The sequence below is a fragment of the Bos mutus genome, chromosome 6 (assembly GCF_027580195.1).
Source record: "Bos mutus isolate GX-2022 chromosome 6, NWIPB_WYAK_1.1, whole genome shotgun sequence".
NCBI classification, from domain to species: domain Eukaryota; kingdom Metazoa; phylum Chordata; class Mammalia; order Artiodactyla; family Bovidae; genus Bos; species Bos mutus.
In genome coordinates this window covers 29,250,939-29,271,934 of record NC_091622.1, presented here as the reverse complement: position 1 = coordinate 29,271,934, position 20,996 = coordinate 29,250,939, and the positions used below count along the sequence as shown (strand labels likewise).

At 38.5% G+C, this 20,996-nt stretch overlaps 1 protein-coding gene across 2 annotated transcripts in view; it reads right to left on the bottom strand.

The window, feature by feature from the left end:
• UNC5C (unc-5 netrin receptor C) overlaps positions 1–20,996 on the bottom strand; it is a 431,180-nt gene that overhangs the window by 128,870 nt on the left and 281,314 nt on the right. For both annotated transcript variants that reach the window (XM_070372113.1, XM_070372114.1), the window contains exon 4: positions 1,727–1,830. In XM_070372113.1, the coding sequence (XP_070228214.1) occupies positions 1,727–1,830 (104 nt within the window). The remainder of the gene's footprint in view (positions 1–1,726; positions 1,831–20,996) is intronic.

The following is a 20,996-nucleotide window of genomic DNA, read 5'->3' as shown; positions in this document are numbered from 1 at the left end:
TCAAAAAGAGTCTGTGGACACTCGTGTTACTCAGGATATGTTTTGGTCTTTAAGGCAATTTAATGGAGGAGGTTTGCATTAAAATTTTAGATTAAGACAGATATGATTAAGGAGAAAGATATACTTATTTCATAAGTGAAATGAAATGTTGCATAGAGAAGAGCTTTTTCCTTTCTAATCATAATAAATCATCCTGTGAGTCATTGGTAGAAGATAAGGTTTTGGTGTGGTTGGATAAAGCAGAAGTAATCATGCATAGTCTCTGATACAGTGCTAGAAAGTGCCATGGGATGTCAGGTACAAGACAAAAGCCAACTCTCTTCTTTCAAAGTAAAAGAAAAGAAAATTTCATTAAAAGTGCCACTCAGAGTCTTGCATTGACAGACTGGAGATGTGAATGGTAGTGACAGAAAATGGAGTCATTTGTAAGGGCCCTGCCTAAATTTCTAATTAATTTATTATTATTATTATTTTAGAAAGAGCTATCAGATGTTTAATTTTGTTGTTATGGGACACACTAACTGTGCTGACTCTCACTTTTGCCTGAATTTTCAAAGGACATAAAAACTATGGAAATCTGATAAGTGCATTGATTAAATATTAAAAAATTTTGGACAATGTAGTAAGTCTTAGTAATATTATTTTATAATTTCATAGACAGGAAAAATTGCAGGCTTATTTTTACAAAAAATCAGCTGACCCATATACAGCCCCAAATTATAGCAATTTAAAAAATGCTTCTTTCCATATATGCAATAAAGAGTAAAAATTCCAAAGAACTCAGTGTAGTTTAGAAGCTAACAAGGACCACCAGCAAGTTGGCAGTTATGTTACTTATCAAATTAAAGCTTTCTCGTGTTTGTAGGATACTGGATCTGCCAGGACAATAGTGTTTGATGTATATTAGAATGTCTTCTGATAATCCTAACAGGGTAACATTTTTCAGAGTTTGGAATTAGTTGAAATGAAATAAAAGACATGTTATTAGATGATTCTCCTCAGCAGTGTGCTCTAAATGGTGTCTCAAGGAGAGCATAGAATACTCTTGTGGTCATGGAGGCCTATCCCCCATGGACAGGCATTTTCAAAGGGCATTGTATTGTCTGGTGCTAATAAAAAATCATGGTATAAATCTGATTTATAATATTTCATGAACTTTCAATAGGCTTTGTTTCACCAAAACCAGAAAATGAAAATTAAGAGCTAATGGAAAACTTATAGGATGAAACTACTTGACATTCCTCAAACATGTTTTTATTCATGGTGTGTGGCTATGGCTTTTAGGTATGTCCTTGATTACATCACAGAGCAGAAAACATGTATGTGGAGCGCACAGGCTATCACACATACACACACATGTACATCTATCTTACATTTTTTGCATAGTATCAAGAACAATAATAAAATTGATGGCACATTATTAAGTCAGCCCATCTTTCTTTATGATTAGTGCCAGATAAAATAAAACAGTGTTTCTGATTTCTTAAAAGAGAATGACAAAATTAAACCAAGCTGCCTGTGGCTTTGTCCAGTGGGGCATTCTAATTGACTCCAAGTCATTAATCAGTTCCCAATCAATCTATTTTGCCAGTAGCAAGCAGTTAGGACTCCATTACCAACCATTCATCATGCCATACCCTAATTCATTGCACCATTAGCCATGGATTAGGCCTCTGTTAGAATAACTAAGTGCCAGTTGCTAAATGCAAAGAATTTTTCTTCTCACCTCAGCCACTGGGATCCCTTCAGGTGGTCGGCACTGGAGCAAGACTTCCTGTTCCAAGGATACTTCCTTTCCCAGAGGTTCCTGCTCAAATGTTTTTCGCAGATCTGGAAAGCACAAGTAATAAAATACAAGACAAAACTAATTAACATTTATTCATTTCTAGAAAATACAATAATAAATTTGCAGTTTATTATTTTGTTTCTTTGCAGTTTTTAATCATGTTAGTACTGTGCCATAATGTGACTGATTATATTCTATGTAGTGGAAATTATGAAATTTAGAGATTACTAGCTGTTCCTACTTTAATCTTCACTGGAATGCTTTGGAGATTCTCATTCTAACAATTAGTGACACTCATTAATTACAGTTTGCTAGTATTTCTTAATAATCAACTATAACAATCACATTTTTAATCAAAGGAATCCCATTGTTATGATTCTTATTCATACAGAGTCCCTTATGTATATTAATATTTTTTCTTTCTTTACAACAGATACTACTGAAGTTGCAACAATTCTGAGATCTTTCGATAAATAACTCAAAAGCAAGTTTCTATTTCAGAATGAAAACAGAATGCTGGAGTCCTAGAGAAATAAATATAGCTTCTTGAAGTATCTCAAACATAAGAGAGAGAAAAGAGTAACTATTGGGATGGGTCCAGAAATATCTCAATATGTAATTATGTCACCATTCTCCAATTAGAAGATTAGTTATTTCTGCTCAAATGTAATAAGAATCTAATTACTTATTTATACAGTTATAGTTGCTATAGCAATATGCAGTACAGTCTTAAAAACTGCTATTGACAGACACAAAAATGTTAGAAATCAGGTTTATCATTTTAAACACCAAAGCTAAAAAATAAATGAGTCAGTTATAGAGCTTTAAAGCAGCATTTTTTTAGGCAAAGTTAAAAAAATTTCATCCATGTACTACTCAATAAAAATTTATTGAAATTTTACCCAGTAGATTTTATTAAAAAGCTAAAGCCTCTGTCTTTTCATCCCATGTCCCCAGTAATGACTTAAAAATATAAAAGCACCATTTCAGCCTACTGAACTAATGGGTAGAAATCCAAAGACTCTAGAGGTGTATCTCTAAGCCTTTCAAGAGCTATAAGAAAGCACCATCTGGAAAAATGCAGTGAGAAAAAAATTCATGTCATATTATTTGCTATTTGGGTGAATTTCTTGGCAGAAGAAAACCTTCAAGAGTTTAGGGGTTCTGAAAAGATTATTGGATCTATGTGAGTCTGAGGTAAGATAAGAGACTCTATAAATCATGCAAAATTTCTGCCAGAAAGGCATTTCCAATTTTATTATCAAGAAATTGAGTAGACTGTAGAAACAAATACTTAAAATCCAGAGTTATTAGAACATGAAAGTTATCTAAGCCATGTTCTTATTTTACATATAAGAAACACATGTCTCAAATTACTCAAAGCCTCACAGCAAAATAATTGATGCTGCATTAGAACCTGCCGGCTGTTGATCTGATACATATTTTTTTATCCCACACATCCCTTCATATCTCTTAAGGTTGATTTGTATCCTTTCAACAGCAACATCAGAAAATTTCTACTCTTTCTTTTCTCATATGGTAGCTTCTCTTTGTTTTAAATCTGCATTAACATAAAAAATTTTGTCAAAATATTAATAAAAGCAACAGCAGCACTGAGTAAGTTTCATGGGATAAAAATGTTCTTTTTTTCCTTTTTTGCCTGGGCTGGGTCTTCACTGCTGCCCAGGGGCTTTCTCTAGTTGCCTCGATTGGGGATGCTGTGCGGACTTCTCCCGAGGTGGTTTCTCTTGTGGAACACAGGCTCTAGGGTGCGCTGGCTCAGTAGTTGTGGCTTGAAGGCTCTAGAGCGTGGGCTCAGTAGTTGAGCCATATGGGCTTCCCACAGCATGTGTGATACTCCCAGACCAGGGATTGAACCCATGTCCCCTGCAATGGCAGGCAGATTCTTAATCACTGGGCCACCAGGGAAGTCCTAGGATAAAATATTCTTATAAGGTATATCTTGTTTGTGAAAAATGATTCTGAAAACCTCCCATCTGATGCATGGTAGGGTAAAGACATAAAGACTAGAATTAATTCTCAAATCAAATAATATATAGACTCACTCGCTGTTCAATTAAACAGCATATCACAAAATAAGGATGGAGAATTAGAAAGAGTGAGGCACATATATCTCCAAAGAGTCAAAACAAATTACTTTATATTTATCAATTATCTCCTTATGATAGATATTTTATTAGGTACTGAGGATGAAGATATGTAAGATTTACAATCAAGACTAGAAAGGTAAGCTGAGATCTATTCATGAAAAGCCTTCCTGCTATGCTGCTGCTGCTAAGTCACATCAGTCGTGTCTGACTCTGTGCAACCCCATAGATGCCGGCCCACCAGGCTCCCATCCCTGGGATTCTCCAGACAAGAATACTAGAGTGGGTTGCCTTTTCTTTCTCCAGTGCATGAAAATGAAAAGTGAAAGTGAAGTTGCTCAGTCGTGTCCGACTCTTCGCGACCCCACGGACTGTAGCCTACCAGGCTCCTCCGTCCATGGGATTTCCCAGGCAAGAGTACTGGAGTGGGGTGCCATTGCCTTCTCCTCCTGCTATGCTAAGGAATAGCAAACTCTCAAAGGCTTTTAAGCAGTGGAAGGAAACCAGCTGTCATATTGCTCTCAGTGTGACTGAGGTGATGCTAAAGAAGCAGAAGGTAGTTAGAGACCTATTTGAATAAATCAGGAGGGATGATGGGGAACTGAACTCAGCTACTGACAGTGGACAGGAAGAAGAGAAAGCAGATTCTAGTAATGAACAGATCATTTGTTCCAGAATACCTAAGTATCTGGAGAGTGCAAAGAGGAAAGGATAATTCTATTCTCAGCTATTGCAATTATTAAGTTTATACCATCATTATATGAAATCATACCACCATGGGCAGGAAAGTGGTGAGAAAGATAGCAAACTTATTTTGGTACATGTTCAGTTTGTTGTTATTGTTGTTCAGTCACCAAGTCGTGTCCGACTCTTTGTGACCCCAGGAACTTCAGCACACCAGGCTTTCCAGTCCTTCACTATCTCTCAGAATTTGCTCAAACTCATGTCCATTGAGTCAGTGATGCCATCCAACCATCTCATCCTTTGTTACCCACTTTTCCTGTTGCCCTCAATCTTTCCCAGCATCAGGGTCTTTTTCAGTGAGTCAGCTCTTTGCATCAGGTGGCCTAAGTATTGGAGCTTCAGCTTCACATCAGTCTTCCAAATGAATTTTCAGGGTTGATTTCCAAACCAGGATTGACTGGTTTGATCTCCTTGCTGTCCAAGGGACTCTCAAGAGTCTTCTCCAACACCACAGTTCAAAAGTATCAATTTTTCAAAGCTCAGCCTTCTTTATGATCCAGGTCTCACATCCACACATGACTACTGGAAAACCCATAGCTTTGACTATGTAGACCTTTGTCTGCAAAGTGATGTCTCTGCTTTTTAATATGCTGTTGAGATTTATCATAGCTTTTCTTCCAAGGAACAAATGTCTTTTAATTTTTTGGTTGCAGTCACCATCTGCAGTGATTTTGGAGCCCAAGAAAATAAAATCTGTCACCGTTTCCACATTTTCCCCCTCTATTTGGAAATGGAAAAATCCGGTAGATCCAGATCATGATTTCTAATCTCAGCATGATTGACATTCAGGACTGGATAATCCTGTTGTGAGGCTGCATTCTGCATAGTAAGTTTCTTAGCAGCATCCCTGGACTCCATCCAGCAAATAACAGTAGAGCTCTCCAAGCCAGGACAACATAAATGCCTCCAGATAATGCCAAATGTCCCCTGACAGGAAAATCACCTTAAGGACCACAGGTCTGAAGTTTGGAAAAAGAAGGCCAGGTAGAAGATCTGTGCTTCACTGTCTAGGAGATAGCTGAAGCACTAGAAATAGATGACATACCAGAGCAGGGGAAAAAAAAAAAAAGAGGACACCAACATTTCAGAGGAAAAGCTGTCTGCAAAAATGTTACGGTGTGAACAAGACACAGGAGAAAAACCAAGAGGCAACTGTCAGAGGAGCCAAGTTAAGAAGTCTGGAGGCCAACAGGACAAATGCAGCAAAGAACGTAAAAGGAGAAGTTTGAAAAATTTAGGAGTGAAGGGGGACTAGAAACCCAGCTGTGTTGGGGGTGCACAGAAATTGGGAGAATGACTATAATAATAACTACTGCTCTTTTACAAATTTCATTTTGACAAAAGTCAGCAGCACCGTTAAGGGATGATGGGTTCGAATGTAGCAGGCTATAATTCTTCTTAGGATTTGGTATATAGTTTTTGCAACTGTTTTCAAATTCCTGCCAATGGAAGGCACATCTTATGAAAATTGCTGTCTCCTAATTGAGAATGGTGACTACACATCAGAGGCCTGTACTTCAAAAGACAGGTTTAACTGAACCGTCACTGAATACCATATAATTATATTGTTTTGATGTTATTTGATTTTAAACTGTATGTAAATTTTATCTGATTTCTAAAATGATTCATAGGTAAGCCCTCACTCTGTAATACTTCTTCCTGAAAAATCCTTTTAATTCTGGGCCAAAATCTCTTTTCTAGCTTTCAGGTTGTATAAAGAACATAGAATATATTGTGCTGTCCAGCATGGCAGCTGCTCCTTTCATATGCCTCCAAAGTACTCTGCAAGCAGTGTGAGTAACATTTTAAACATATCCTTCATCATTTGGAGAGATGTGATAGAAGGCAGGCCGGATGCCTTGCAGGCAGAGAGAACACGAGGGTGACGAATGAGTAAGCAGGAAAAACGGACACTTGTCAGCTAGGAATTAGATGTAAAACAGAGTGTTTTCGAATAATGTGGGCATTTCTGTCAGGAAAAAGATGAATTTATGCCCTTGGAAGACCTTTAGGATTCTACACTTCTGTTTTTTTTCCATTAGTTCTAAGGCTACTACCGAAATAAGTATAAAACCCTTTCATTAAAACCTAGATTACTTTTGCAAAGTCAACTCAGCTTATCTCTGATTTAGTCATTGATTCCATCAATTAAAAGAAAAATCACCTTTGTTGTAAGTATGTATTCAGAGAGATGTTTACTTAACATGAATATTGGCTTACTAAATCCATACAGTGAAATCCAATTAGCAAATGCAGAATCAGACCTGAAACTATATGGATTTCTATTTACCATTTACACAGTAATCAAAGAAAGTACATGTGTGGCTGTACACAGCGTCTCATTTTTTATGGTAGAATTCTGATGCTGTCAGTGAGTTTTTTTGCAATATAATACAGTGATTATAAATTATTTATGATGTGAAGCCCACTAATTTCAAGGCATTCTATAAACATGAACTCTGCTTTTTGACAAGAATCCGCCTGCAATGCAGGAGACATAGGTTCAATCCCTGGCTCGGAAAGATCCCCTGGAGCAGGAAATGGCAACTTGCTCCAGTATTTCTGCCTGGAAAATTTCGTGGACAGAGGAGCCTTGTGGGTTATAGTCTATGGGGTCACAAAGAGTAAGGCACGACTGAGTCACTGAGCACATGCGCACCCACACAAGGTGGCTACCTGGGAGTAAGGCTCCTGGGAGTGTGAAGACTCTTCCTCATTTGCAAAATGGAAGTAAATAACTGGATGCTTTTGAAGGTCTCTTTTGTCTTGAGAGCCTATAACTGAGTAGACTAACATTTTAAATATGCATTTTAGGGGAAACAGCCTGGCCTTTGTCAGATAAGATCTTTAAGTATTTATATCAATTATCAGTGTCCAAGAGAAATAATAGAAGAAGCTGTTTTTCAACAATTTAGAAGATGATGCATCTTTCAAAAGAACAGCTTATAAATCCTCCTCTTAGGACAATCTTCCTGGAACTTCTGTACACTTCAATATACAGGTGTAAGAGAAAATGGGGCAATGGATGGGTTTCAGAAGATTCCAAATTAAAAACATCAGAAAATTCTTTGTACAAATACAACAAAGCAATATAATATACATCACAAGAGCAGATGAATATTGCAGCTTTGAAAATGATAAAAGTATTGAGAATTATAAACACATGGAAAATTATGAATGCATTGAGAATTACTGACAAAACTAATTTTCTTGCTTTGTGGAGAGGTGGGAGGGAAATGCCTACCCAAAACAGCATGCAAGAAAGTCTATCATGCCAAAGCACATATTTATGAAAGGGTCCCCAGTCAGGTCTCTTCTGCAACGACAACCCATGAGCATCTTTGCCTGGAAAGGGTGAGCGTGGCCTAAATGGGAACGTTGAGGCTGGACAGGTGGGAGCTTTTACTGTAACAGGTTATATTACTATCCAAGTACCTGTGAGCTCCACTGATCTGAAAGGAAACCTGGAGAAAATACCAGCAAAAGATGTCCCTATGCTGTCTAAGTTGGTAGGCTGATACTATTGTCTTTGAAAATGAAAATAATTATGTTCTCACTCCAAGTTTGAAAACAATAATTTACATTTGTTAGAAATGTTTATTCTCTTAGCAATGCTACTTAATTATGCAGAAAGATTTATTAGAATAAAATATTTTTCAAAAGACAGTTTCTTGACAATGTGACAGACTGATATTATGAAGTCAAGAATTCTCTGATGAACATACTACAACAGATTATTCTAATGGAAATTAAAATCTTTAAATTCCATTGAATAATAAGACAGAAACAACATATTATTACCTTATTAATGTTGGTTGTTTTTTGATTTAGATCTCATAGGGTTTGCAAATATTAGATCTCACAGGGTTTTGAGAATATTAAAAGAAATACTGAATCTGAAAAGGGTTTGGAAGATTATGAAGTATAAAACACATGTAATAAATTATCACAACTATTTCTATTACTATTAGAGAGTCTGGCATGAAACATGATTTCTCATCTGAGTACATTTCAGCATGTCATTCTCTTACACACTTGACTCATTTGGTCTAAAAACCATAGTATCTAACATTCCATATCTTTCTTATGGAATTTGTCCTTAGAGTACTATGAATTCAACTCGGAGGACTGAATACCAGCATTAAAATATGAAATTGAATAAACAGAAAATGTCAAGTATATCATACATAGTATTATTGTCATTCAGTCATCAAGTCCTATCCAACTCTGCGACCCCATGGACTGCAGCAGGCCAGACCTCCCTGTCCCACACTATCTCCCAGAGTTTGCTCAAGTTCATATCCATTAAGTTGGTGATGCCATCCAACCATCTCATCCTCTGTTCCCCTCCACCCCCTTCTCCTCTTGCCCTCAGTCTTTTCCAGCATCAAGGTCTTTTCCAATGACTCAGCTTTTTGCATCAGGTGGCCAAAGTATTGGAGCTTCAGCTTCAGCATCAATCCTTCCAATGAGTATTCAGAATTGATTTCTTTTAAGATAGACTGGTTTGATGTCCTTGCTATCCAAGGGACTCTCAAGAGTCTTCTATAGCACCACAGTTTGAAAATATCAATTCTTTATCACTCTACCTTCTTTATGGTCCAACTCTCACATCCATACATGACTACTGGAAAGACAATAACCTTGATGTATTATTAAGAATGCACATATGTACACACACATATACATACACACACACCTCTGTGTATTTGTATGTGTGAGGAGATGGGTATATGTTTATTTAGTAGATCATGATATAAATATATTTTTTTTATTGTAGGTCACTGTGAAAAAGATCTGAAATATCCTGCAAAGCAAGATATCATTGCAGTCAAGAGCAAGATCTTCAGCTTGGACAAACTTTGTTTCAGATCCTGATTCCACCACCTGACTAGCTGTGTAGCCTTGAGCATACTGCTTAACCTTCTCTTACTTTAATTTCTTCAGCTAAAAAAATGAGCATGATAATAGTGACTCTTTTACAGGTTGATATATGAAGAAGCCTATATAAAACTCTAGAATCATGCCTTGAATATAAACAGTACTCCCTGTAGTATTAGTACATTTTAGTATGCTGTATCAACTTTAGGCATTATCATTGTTAACCAAAATAAACTTAAACAGATGAGACAAAATAATTATGAATGTGGGAGACTAATGACTGAAAGTTATGTGTCCCAAAGGGAAACTCAGGGATTACCATGCTGTGCTTGACAAAAAGTGCAGATTTCATTCCTAGTTGGGATCCAGGAATCCACAGTTTTCACTGGCCCCCAGGTATATCTGACACGTGGCACTAAAGTCTGGGAACCACAGATTGATTGACTGATTGATTATCTGTGGAACAACCATGATGTGCGCAGCACTGTGCTAGACCATGTAGGCAGAGGGAGAGAAGAGCCTGGGAGGCTGCGGGGACCAAGCGCATCTGCTTCTACACTGTGGCTCTTAAGACAGTGAGTTCCTGTTGATGTCTTCCAGGGTCAGTGGCACTTAATTTTGTTCAGGCTGATGGCTGACATTGTCTGGCGGACACTGAAATTTCACATGCATCTAGGGGACATGCAGGGAACTTAAAGTTAGGCAAAAGAATTATTTTTGCCTTAAAACCTTATCACCAACCTGGGCTGTCTTTGGTTTCCCATACTGTAATAGAGACATAGGTACAAAACCAATTCACTTTTTGTTTACTACTCAACTCTGTGATGTCATATAGGAATGCAGGTTCTGTGGGACACAAACCCTATATTTAGTTTTAAAAATTTCATTTTAATGTACTTTCAAATTGTTGCTCTAGCAAACAAAATAATTCCATGGTTACATATGTTAATACTACTTGTGTTCTTAGAGGGAAAAATGTGTCTTTCTTCCAATAATATAAAAGGGGATAATTCTTGGTGGCTCAGATGGTAAAGAGTCTGCCTGCAATGTGGGCAACCCGGGTTCGATGCCTGGGTTGGGAAGATCCCCTGGAGAAGGGAATGGCAACCCACTCCAGTACTCTTGCCTGGAAAATCCCATGGACAGAGGAGCCTGGAAGGCTACAGTCCATGGGGTTGCAAAGAGTTGGGCACAACTGAGCTACTTCACTTTTCACTTTCATGTTGTCATAGTAGAGTATAACTTATACTTAAATCACCAAATCTGGCTGTTAACAGAAAACAACTATCATGAACCAACCACTATAGCATATTTTGGGAAAACTAGATTAGTCTTTTGAGCTTTGAGCTTTTGAGCTTTTTACTAACAGTAAAAATTCCTGACAATGCTATAGAACCCTAAAAAGTTTGCCATGGTTTTCTTTTCCAGAAATAGAGTATCTTTGCTGGAATTAAAAAAAAATCATGAAAAAATGTTATATTCAGCAATTCTTGTGGTTTTTAAATGGAAGGGACACAGTATATAAAAATGTTGTAAGTTTTCTTTTTTTACTCGCTTTTTCTTCTTAAATATTATAAAGATAAAACAAAACAAGAAACCACAAACCAACAAAAACATGAAGTTTCCTCTATGGTTAGACTGCAAAGTGAACTATCACATTTCTGTAAACCTATACAGTAAATTGTACTGTAAAAAGAAAAGTTTATAATTCAGATTTACCATTTCCTAAACAAGTGGCTTGGGTAAGTTATCTAATATTTCATTTCCATGCTTCTGTTTCACTATTTGCAAAGTAAAGATAACAGAATCTACCTCATAGGATTGTTGGAAGCATCACAAGAGTTAACATGCATAAGGGGCTTATAACAGAATTGGGTATACAGTAAGCATACCCTAAATGTTGGTTATTAGGTCACAGGATATTTTGAAAGAAAAAAGATGCAAGATTTTGACTTTGTTCCTGTTATTGTTTTGTAATTTCCTTTTACTTTAAAAAAAACTAATGTTTTTGACCAGTCTTATGAATTTACCACTAACACTTTCAGAACATAATAATTATAGACAGAGACAGAGGTTAGAATGATCTTTGAGCAAATCAGCAGAAGGATTGTCGTGGCAATGTTTTAGTTTTGTCAAGGCATGCCTATCCTTTACCGCACACAGTCATTTAAACAGAATCCTAAATGAATCCTAAATCCCTGCAAAAGGAAGTACACTTTCAGCCATTCTTCTTTATTTCTTGGTTTTGGGGGCATTTATAGAACAAACATATTTGTATTCAGGTAGTTTTGCTAAAGGGTTTTTTTTTTTTTTTTTTTTAAATAAATAGTTTAGAGCTGGAACTCCAATAACATCCATTACAGAGAAGAGGAAGAAAAAAAATCCCATATAAGCCACTCTTCTATTCACATTGCATCTTTAGTTTCAGAAAAAAAAAAGATTATATGTCATCACAATATTTTTTAAGGTATGTCTTAGGGATAAATAATCAGAAACATGCCAACTTTATGGATGAGGAAACCAATATGTCAAAAAGTTAAGGCTCTTTTCTCAGAGTACAAAAAAGAACACAATGATTACAGACAAGCTTTTTTGCAAATAAGCAGTTTAGCCATAAACTTCCCATTTCATACAGCATAAAACATCACTTTAGTGGCATACTTTGGTCCAGTGGGTTACCAGCCCTTCCTCTAGCACATAGCCCATAGACTTCCCCCCAAATATAACTTATGAGACAGTGTTCTATCAATTAGATGTCTACTTCTCAGAACAAAATGAGCTATAAATGCATATGGATTTGTGGGGCCTCCACTGATCTTGAAAACTTCTGTCTATATACAAAAGCAAATGCGTTTAGAAAAATATAGACTAATGCAATCTGGAATGTGTTGTGGTTTTTAATCTTGAAACAGAAACCACATGATGAACTAAATAGTACAACAGTTGACATTTATATGAAATGAGATATTTATTGTTAAAAATTTATCTGATCTAAAAATGTCTAAATTGGGTAATTAATCTCATCTAATTCAAAATCTGGCCTCTGTAACTTATAATGGGCTTGTTGTCTCGTTACTAAGTTGTGTCTGGCTATTTTGTGACCCCGTGGGCTACAGCCTGCCAGGCTCCTCTGTTCACGGGATTTCCCTGGCAAGAATACTGGTGTGTGTTGCCATTTCCTTCTCCAGGAGATCTTTCCAACCCAGGGATCGAACCTATGTCTCCTGCGTTGGCAGGCAGCTTCTTTACTACTGAGCCACCAGGACTTAAACAGCCATACAAGGGATCAAACCACAGCTCGGAAATGCATGTTAGTAATCAGGCCATTTACTCTGGCGTGCTGGCAAACTTGCGCTTGCTGAGCTCTACCAAGACACTTGGCATTAGGCTGCCAGATTCTGTCATGGTATAATCTAAATCATCCCAAATACCTGGTTTTTAAAGAGCTGCTGTCTTGTTAGAAATCCGAATGAAAGGAGGAAGTGAGCCACTCTTCCTGTCTTCCGCAGGTAGAGGAGAATGCTCCAGGTGTGAAGGAAGAGCGATTGGCATTAGCGTATTATATTCTCTAAGAAAAGAAACTGGTGTGGTTGGAACAGACCAAGTAACAGGAGAGAAGTGGGAACCCAAAGCCTTCTTACATTTCTGCATTATAAATAATAATGAGCCTATAACATTATCCATGTGGAAAATACGATATTTTTTTTTAATTGCCAACTGACACAAAAATCAATTGTCACCTCCTCTCTTATTTGTATCCAATGTGTTGCGTCAAGGCATGGACTTCTCTGCTGATCTGACCTGCTTCTCCATATATGAGCTTTGAACTCAGGCAGGTTTTTTATTATTTTTTAAAAAATACTTATTTAATTTGACTGCACCGGGTTTTACTTGCAGCATGCAAAGATCTTCATTGCAGCATGATCTTTTAGTTGCAGTATGTGGAGTGTTTAGCTGTAGTATGTAGGCTCCTTTAGTTCCCTGACGAGGGATCAAACCTGGGTCCCCAGCATCATCAGCACCAAGCATTAGGCACTGACCCCAGGGAAATCTGTTGGGCAGGTTTTCAAATTTCTCTTTGTCCTTCATTTCCTCATCTGTAAAATGAGGATAATAACACCTGTCATGCCAGCACTGGTGCAAGAATTGAATGAACCATCCAAAGTTAGTCAAAGGGTACAAACTTTCAGTTACAAGATGATTAAGTTCTGGGGATATTTTTGTACACTATGGTTACTATTGTTAATAATATGATACTGCATAATTAAAATTTGCTAACAGAATAGATTCTAGTGTTTCACCACACACACACACACACACACACACAGAGTAACTATGTGAGGTGAAAAAGTGATTGAAAAAGTTCCTCTATTATTAGAATTCCAAAGCCCATCTATCCAACGTGAGACACATGTGGCTATGGAGCAATTGACCTGTGGCTAGTCCTAACTAAGAGGTAGTGCAAAAATTAGTATGAAAAAAAGAATGCAAAACTTGTCATGAATACTTGTTTATATTGGGTATTTTATTGAAATGATAGTTTAAATAAAGTGGACTAACTAACATATTAACTTAAATAGATTTAACTTAAATAATTTAACTTAAATAGATTTAACTTAAATAGATTTAACTTAAATAATAACTTAAATAGATTTAAGGGCCTAGATCTGATAGATAGAGTGATGGAATGAGGTTCCTGACATTGTACAGGAGACAGGGATCAAGACCATCCCCATGGAAAAGAAATGCAAAAAAGCAAAATGGCTGTCTGGGCAGGCCTTACAAATAGCTGTGAAAAGAAGAGAAGCGAAAAGCAAAGGAGAAAAGGAAAGATATAAGCATCTGAATGCAGAGTTCCAAAGAATAGCAAGAAGAGATAAGAAAGCCTTCTTCAGCGATCAATGCAAAGAAATAGAGGAAAACAACAGAATGGGAAAGAGTAGAGATCTCTTCAAGAACATCAGAGATACCGAGGGAACATTTCATGCAAAGATGGGCTCGATAAAGGACAGAAATGGTATGGAACTAACAGAAGCAGAAGATATTAAGAAGAGATGGCAAGAATACACAGAAGAACTGTACAAAAAAGATCTTCATGACCCAGATAATCACGATGGTGTGATCACTGACCTAGAGCCAGACATCCTGGAATGTGAAGTCAAGTGGGCCTTAGAAAGCATCACTACAAACAAAGCTAGTGGAGGTGATGGCATTCCAGTTGAGCTATTTCAAATCCTGAAAGATGATGCTGTGAAAGTGCTGCACTCAATATGCCAGCAAATTTGGAAAAGTCAGCCGTGGCCACAGGACTGGCAAAGTCAGTTTTCATTCCAATCCTAAAGAAAGGCAATGCCAAAGAATGCTCAAACTACTGCACAATTGCACTCATCTCACATGCTAGTAAAGTAATGCTCAAAATTCTCCAAGCCAGGCTTTAGCAATATGTGAACTGTGAACTTCCTGATGTTCAAGCTGATTTTAGAAAAGGCAGAAGAACCATATCAAATTGCCAACATCCACTGGATCATCGAAAAAGCAAGAGAGTTCCAGAAAAACATCTATTTCTGCTTTATTGACTATGCCAAAGCCTTTGACTGTGTGGATCACAATAAACTGTGGAAAATTCTGAAAAAGATGGGAATACCAGACCACCTGACCTGCCTCTTGAGAAATTTGTATGCAGGTCAGGAAGCAAAAGTTGGAACTGGACATGGAACAACAGACTGGCTCCAAATAGGAAAAGGAGTACGTCAAGGCTGTATATTGTCACCCTGTTTATTTAACTTATATGCAGGGTACATCATGAGAAACGCTGGACTGGAAGAAGCACAAGCTGGAATCAAGATTGCCAGGAGAAATATCAATTACCTCAGATATGCAGATGACACCACCCTTATGGAAGAAAGTGAAAAGGAACTAAAGAGTGTCTTGATGAAAGTGAAAGAGGAGCGTGAAAAAGTTGGCTTAAAGCTCAACATTCAGAAAATGAAGATCATGGCATCCGGTCCCATCACTTCATGGGAAATAGATGGGGCAACAGTGGAACCAGTGTCAGACTTTATTTTTCTGGGCTCCAAAATCACTGCAGATGGTGACTGCAGCCATGAAATTAAAAGACGCTTACTCCTTGGAAGGTAAGTTATGACCAGCCTAGATAGCATATTCAAAAGCAGAGACATTACTTTGCCAACAAAAGGTCCATCTAGTCAAGGCTATGGTTTTTCCTGTGGTCATGTATGGATGTGAGAATTGGACTGTGAAGAAGGCCGAAGAATTGATGCTTTTGAACTGTGGTGTTGGAGAACACTCTTGAGAGTCCCATGGACTGCAAGGAGATCCAACCAGTCCATTCTGAAGGAGATCAGCCCTGGGATTTCTTTGGAAGGAATGATGCTAAAGCTGAAACTCCAGTCTTTGGCCACCGCATGCGAAGAGTTGACTCATTGGAAAAGACTCTGATGCTGGGAGGGATTGGGGGCAGGAGGGGAAGGGGACGACAGAGGATGAGATGGCTGGATGGCATCACTGACTCGATGGATGTGAGTCTGGTTGAACTCCGGGAGTTGTTGATGGTCAGGGAGGTCTGGCGTGCTACGATTCATGGGGTCACGAAGAGTAGGACACGACTGAGTGACTGAACTGAACTGAACTGACTGCTAAGTACTGCTGCTAAGTCGCTTTAGCCATGTCCGACTCTGTGCGACCCCATAGATGGCAGCCCACCAGGCTCCCCCGTCCCTGGGATTCTCCAGGAAAGAACACTGGAGTGGGTTGCAATTTCCTTCTCCAATGCATGAAACTGAACTAATATATTATTAAAATTAATTTGGCCTCTTTTATGTTTGCTTTTTACTTTTTTAATGATGGCTACTGGAAAAACTGAAATGACAAGTGGCTGGCATCATATTTCCTCATACTTCCTTGTTCTGGACAGTGTGTTAGGCACTACAGAATTTCAGATGTAAACACAGCCTGTTTGACACCCACAGGTGGCTCACAAGGTAGCTCAGATCTCAGGGAAAAGGAGGAGTGAACTATGAGAGTAGGGCAGAGAAGTCTTCCCTGTTCCCCTTTCATTCTTCCCAGGAACTGCCTTATTCCAATTTGTAGTCAGTGCCCTTTGTGATGGTGGCTGTTATTTATAGGTTTGTACACAGAAGAAAGAGAAACTCCCTAGGAACTATCCTGACATCCCAGGGAAGATGGATTATCTGTGCACATAGATCCACTGTAACTCCTGAATTGAGAAGAAGGGTGGAGATGCAGAGGGCTCCTCCATCCTCAGGCGTAGGGACAAAATTACAGTCTAATTATACTTGAATTGGCAGACAACTTCAACTTCTAGGACTGACAGCTCAGGATGTACAGGAAGTGGTGAAAGAAGGAAAAACTCCTTAGTTTTCAAAGTTAACTTGGTACTACTAAATTTCAGAATGCACAAATAAAGTTGTTTGAATCATTATCTGTGTTTTTATGAACACTATTATCATTCACTGAGCATTTGCTTTGTGTCTGGCACTATGCCATATGCTTTACAACTTTATCCCAGTTTAATCTTGAAATAACCCTATCATTTTCATTTCATGGTTGATGGAACTAAGTCTCAGAGGGGTTACATTGCTTGACTAAGGTCACAGTAGTAAGTGATGGAACTAGGATTTGAATATATAGGTCAACCTGGCCCTAAGCATTTGCTCCAACCACTCCACTTTGCTCTGCTTTTCACATAATGCCCACCATCCCCTGACAACAGCAACCACAACATCATCAATGATCACAACATCAGCAACAGCAGCCAAGACATTTCCTGAAGAGACACAGGGTTTGCTGACATTCTGCCTGAATTACATTTTCCTCCCTTGAACATTCAGAACTTTGTCATTGACTATAGCAAGGGACACTGGAAGAAAAACCCCAATGAAACGGGCAGCTGCATCACCACAGGGTTCTACTTAGACAGTCATTACAGTGCCCATATGAGTTCCCTCAGAAGAAACCCCTTGCTCTCCAGAGGAAGCTGTGGCACCCACTAAGGCCGCCGGACACTGCCATCTGGTAAACATGCGTGATTCCAGAGCAGGCACATTGTGTCCTCAGCTCATTTCTGGCCAAATCCTAACTTTTCCCTATTTCCTATTTTCCCTCTGCTCTGATTGTCTCACAACATTATTTTTGTATTTTATATAGTTTGAATATACAAAATATACATAACTGCTGCTGCTAGGTCGCTTCAGTCGTGTCTGACTCTGTGCGACCCCACAGACGGCAGCCCACCAGGCTCCCCCGTCCCTGGGATTCTCCAGGCAAGAACACTGGAGTGGGTTGCCATTTCCTTCTCCAATGCATGAAAGGGAAAAGTGAAAGTGAAGTCACTCAGTCGTGTCTGACTCTTAGCGACCCCATGGACTGCAGCCCACCAGGCTCCTCCATCCATGGGATTTTCCAGGCAAGAGTACTGGAGTGGGGTGCCATTGCCTTCTCCAAAATATACATAAGCAAACAAATAAATAAGAGAATGGCTAATATTCATTTCTACTTTATAAACTTCTTAAAATAGAGCTTTTTCATGGAGGAACTATGGCCCCCTTTTTAGTACACACATATATATGTGTATATACTCACATCCATATACACACATAAATATACACTATTTATAGTATAGAACACATAGTGTACACTATTCACACATAGTGAATATAGATCAAATTAGATGAGGGGTAAGTGAACTTAATTATCTCTAGCATCATGGCTGTCTTTACCTGAAAAAAATTTAAACTTTAATTGCAGTGGATGTGACAGCCATCTGTCACATATTCCTGGGCAAAGCACCCCGGCTGACTTGAAACAGAACAAACCAGAGAATCTACAACCTTCCTGTACCATTAGTGAGGGCATGCTTGGTAGGGATCAGCTCTGACAAGGAGAATTTGAAATTTAACTTTTCTTTTCATCAGGAGGTAAATCTGTATGAGTAAATCTTTATACATTGGATGTTGCTCCTCGACTACTAACACATGAGTTCAGTTAATTATGGAAGTACAAGCAAATTGCTCTTCGGTCTTAATACATGAAGATGAAAAGGTGCTATGGCAAATCAATGTCTTACTAGAAGAAGGGTTTGTATTATTAATAAATAGATTAACTAATTAAACTTCAGATTTTAAGCAAGTAAATTTGTTATAAATTGTAAATTGGCAATTTTAAATATCTATTATACTTGATATTAATGAACATATAGCAATGAAAGATAGTTTTATATCATTGTGCCTCTTTTGATTATAACTAAAGCTAACTTGAGTTCATTTAATTATTTGACCAAAGCAGTTCATTCGTTTATTTTTAACATGTTTGAAAGTATCTTTTTACTTCATAATTAATAAAATGAAATCTAAAAGATTTGCGATAGATGACTGTAGTGGATGACATCCACTTTCAGGACTGATCCCCTCTGCTGGGAGTGTTGATGGTGAAGGCTCCCAGACTCTCCCTCCAGAAATTGCCCTCAGTTGAGATGAGCTGAATTGACCCAGGTCATACAAGTTGGTGAGGGTGAACAGAACAGAACAGAAAAGACCACATCCACTGACTAGTCAATGTTAGGGATAAAGGGCCACTCACTCCTGTGCCTCATGGTGGGACAACTCTGGAGGGCCATCCTAACTCCAGTGTCCCCTATGGCATCATCTTTTGTTGTACCTGAACTGCAGTTCAATTTCTCCCTCTGCGCAAGTCTATTCCTCCACAGATACTGTTCCAGAGAATACTCGTTAATATATTACCTGCATGCATGTCTCCATCTCAGAGTCTACTTCATAGAGAACCCACTAAGACAAAGAGAAAAATCCCTTTAGACATGCTCAGAGAGGAATGATTAATAGAGAGCAATGATGGTTATAATGGTCTTAACTGAACAAAATTTATTAAACATCTTTGATGTTCTAGGCATTGTGCTGAACACTGAAGATATACAGTTAAGCAAAGCTGAATTAAGCAAAATGGATCTCAAGGAACTCATTGGCCTGAAACACAGACATTACAACAAATGAACATAATTCAAAGGAGACAAGCCCTACATTAAGAGGACAGATGCACTTGTCTGAAAGGTTTGAGAAAGGACCCCCTATCATTCTGGAGACTGATGAGGCAAGAATGACTTCACTAAAGACAACTGAAAAATCCTTCAAGTTCAGGTCTTCTGAATCATTCTTTCTCTCACATTCCACATCCAACCTCTCTCTTTCTCAAAAAAAAAAAAAAAAATACCCCACTACCTCTGCCTTTAAATAAATCTGGAATCTAGGTCTCACCAGTGCCACAGCTTCTAATCTAGGCTGTCCTAACATCTCTCACAGCTGCTGCCTCATAACTGGTCTCCCTTGCATCTACTTTTGCTTCTCACGATCTTTTCTCAACAAAGCAGTCAGGTGTTCTTCTAAAATGGAAGTCAGGGCATGAACTCCTCTGCAGAAAACATTCCAAAGTTCCCATTTCATACTGAGAACCAAAGATGCTACACCCACAGGGCCTAGACCATATCCACACTGCCCTTCCTGTCCTTACCTTTCTCAACTCATCTAGGAGACTCCTCTCCCTCACCCTCTTCCAGTCACTGTGGCCAATTCAATCTTCCTGGCACCAGCAAACATTCCTGCTTCAGGGCATTTGTATTTATGCCACTCGCTGTCCCCTCTCTCTGACTCCCCCCCTCCCCCTTCTTCAGGTTGCTTCAACTGCCAACTTCTTCTGCAGGCCTTCTCTGACCACAGTCCCCAGCACAGCATACCCCCTTCCCCCACTGTCTTTCTTCATAACACTTACCATCTGCTCTGTTACTGATTACTTACTTCATTAAGAGTGTGCTCTAGCTTCCCTGGTGGTTCAGCCGTAAAGAATAAGTATATGCCTGCAATGCAGGAGATGTGGGTTCAATCCTGGGTCAGGAAGATCCCTGGAGAAGGGAATGCTAACCCATTCCAGTATTTTTGCCTGGAGAATCCTATGGACAGAGGAGCCTGGTGGGCTACAGTCCATGGGGTCCCAAAAAGTCAGACACAACTTAGCGACTAAACAACAACAACTTGTTTAGCAGAAACAAGCCTCTTGAGGGCAGGGATCATTACGTGTTTTGATTCTGGCTCCATACCAAATACCTAAAATTATCTCAGTAAGAGAGTAAATGCTTAGTAAATATTTGTTGAATAAATGAATTTTTACAAAGAATGAAAGGAAGTAAGAGAAAGGTAAAGTGCTTCAGGATGAATAACAGCTGGAAACAAAGAAATGGAAGTATTTCTAATCTAGTGTGAGTAGATCGGAAACATTCTTTGTGGTCAGAGCTGGAAACTTAGGTTACATTACGGAAACAATGACATGTGGTTGTTACGGGCTGAAATGCATCCCCCATCCAAAATTTACAAGTTGACATCCTAGCGCCCAGTATACCTCAGAAAGTATTTGGAGATATGACCTTTAAAGAG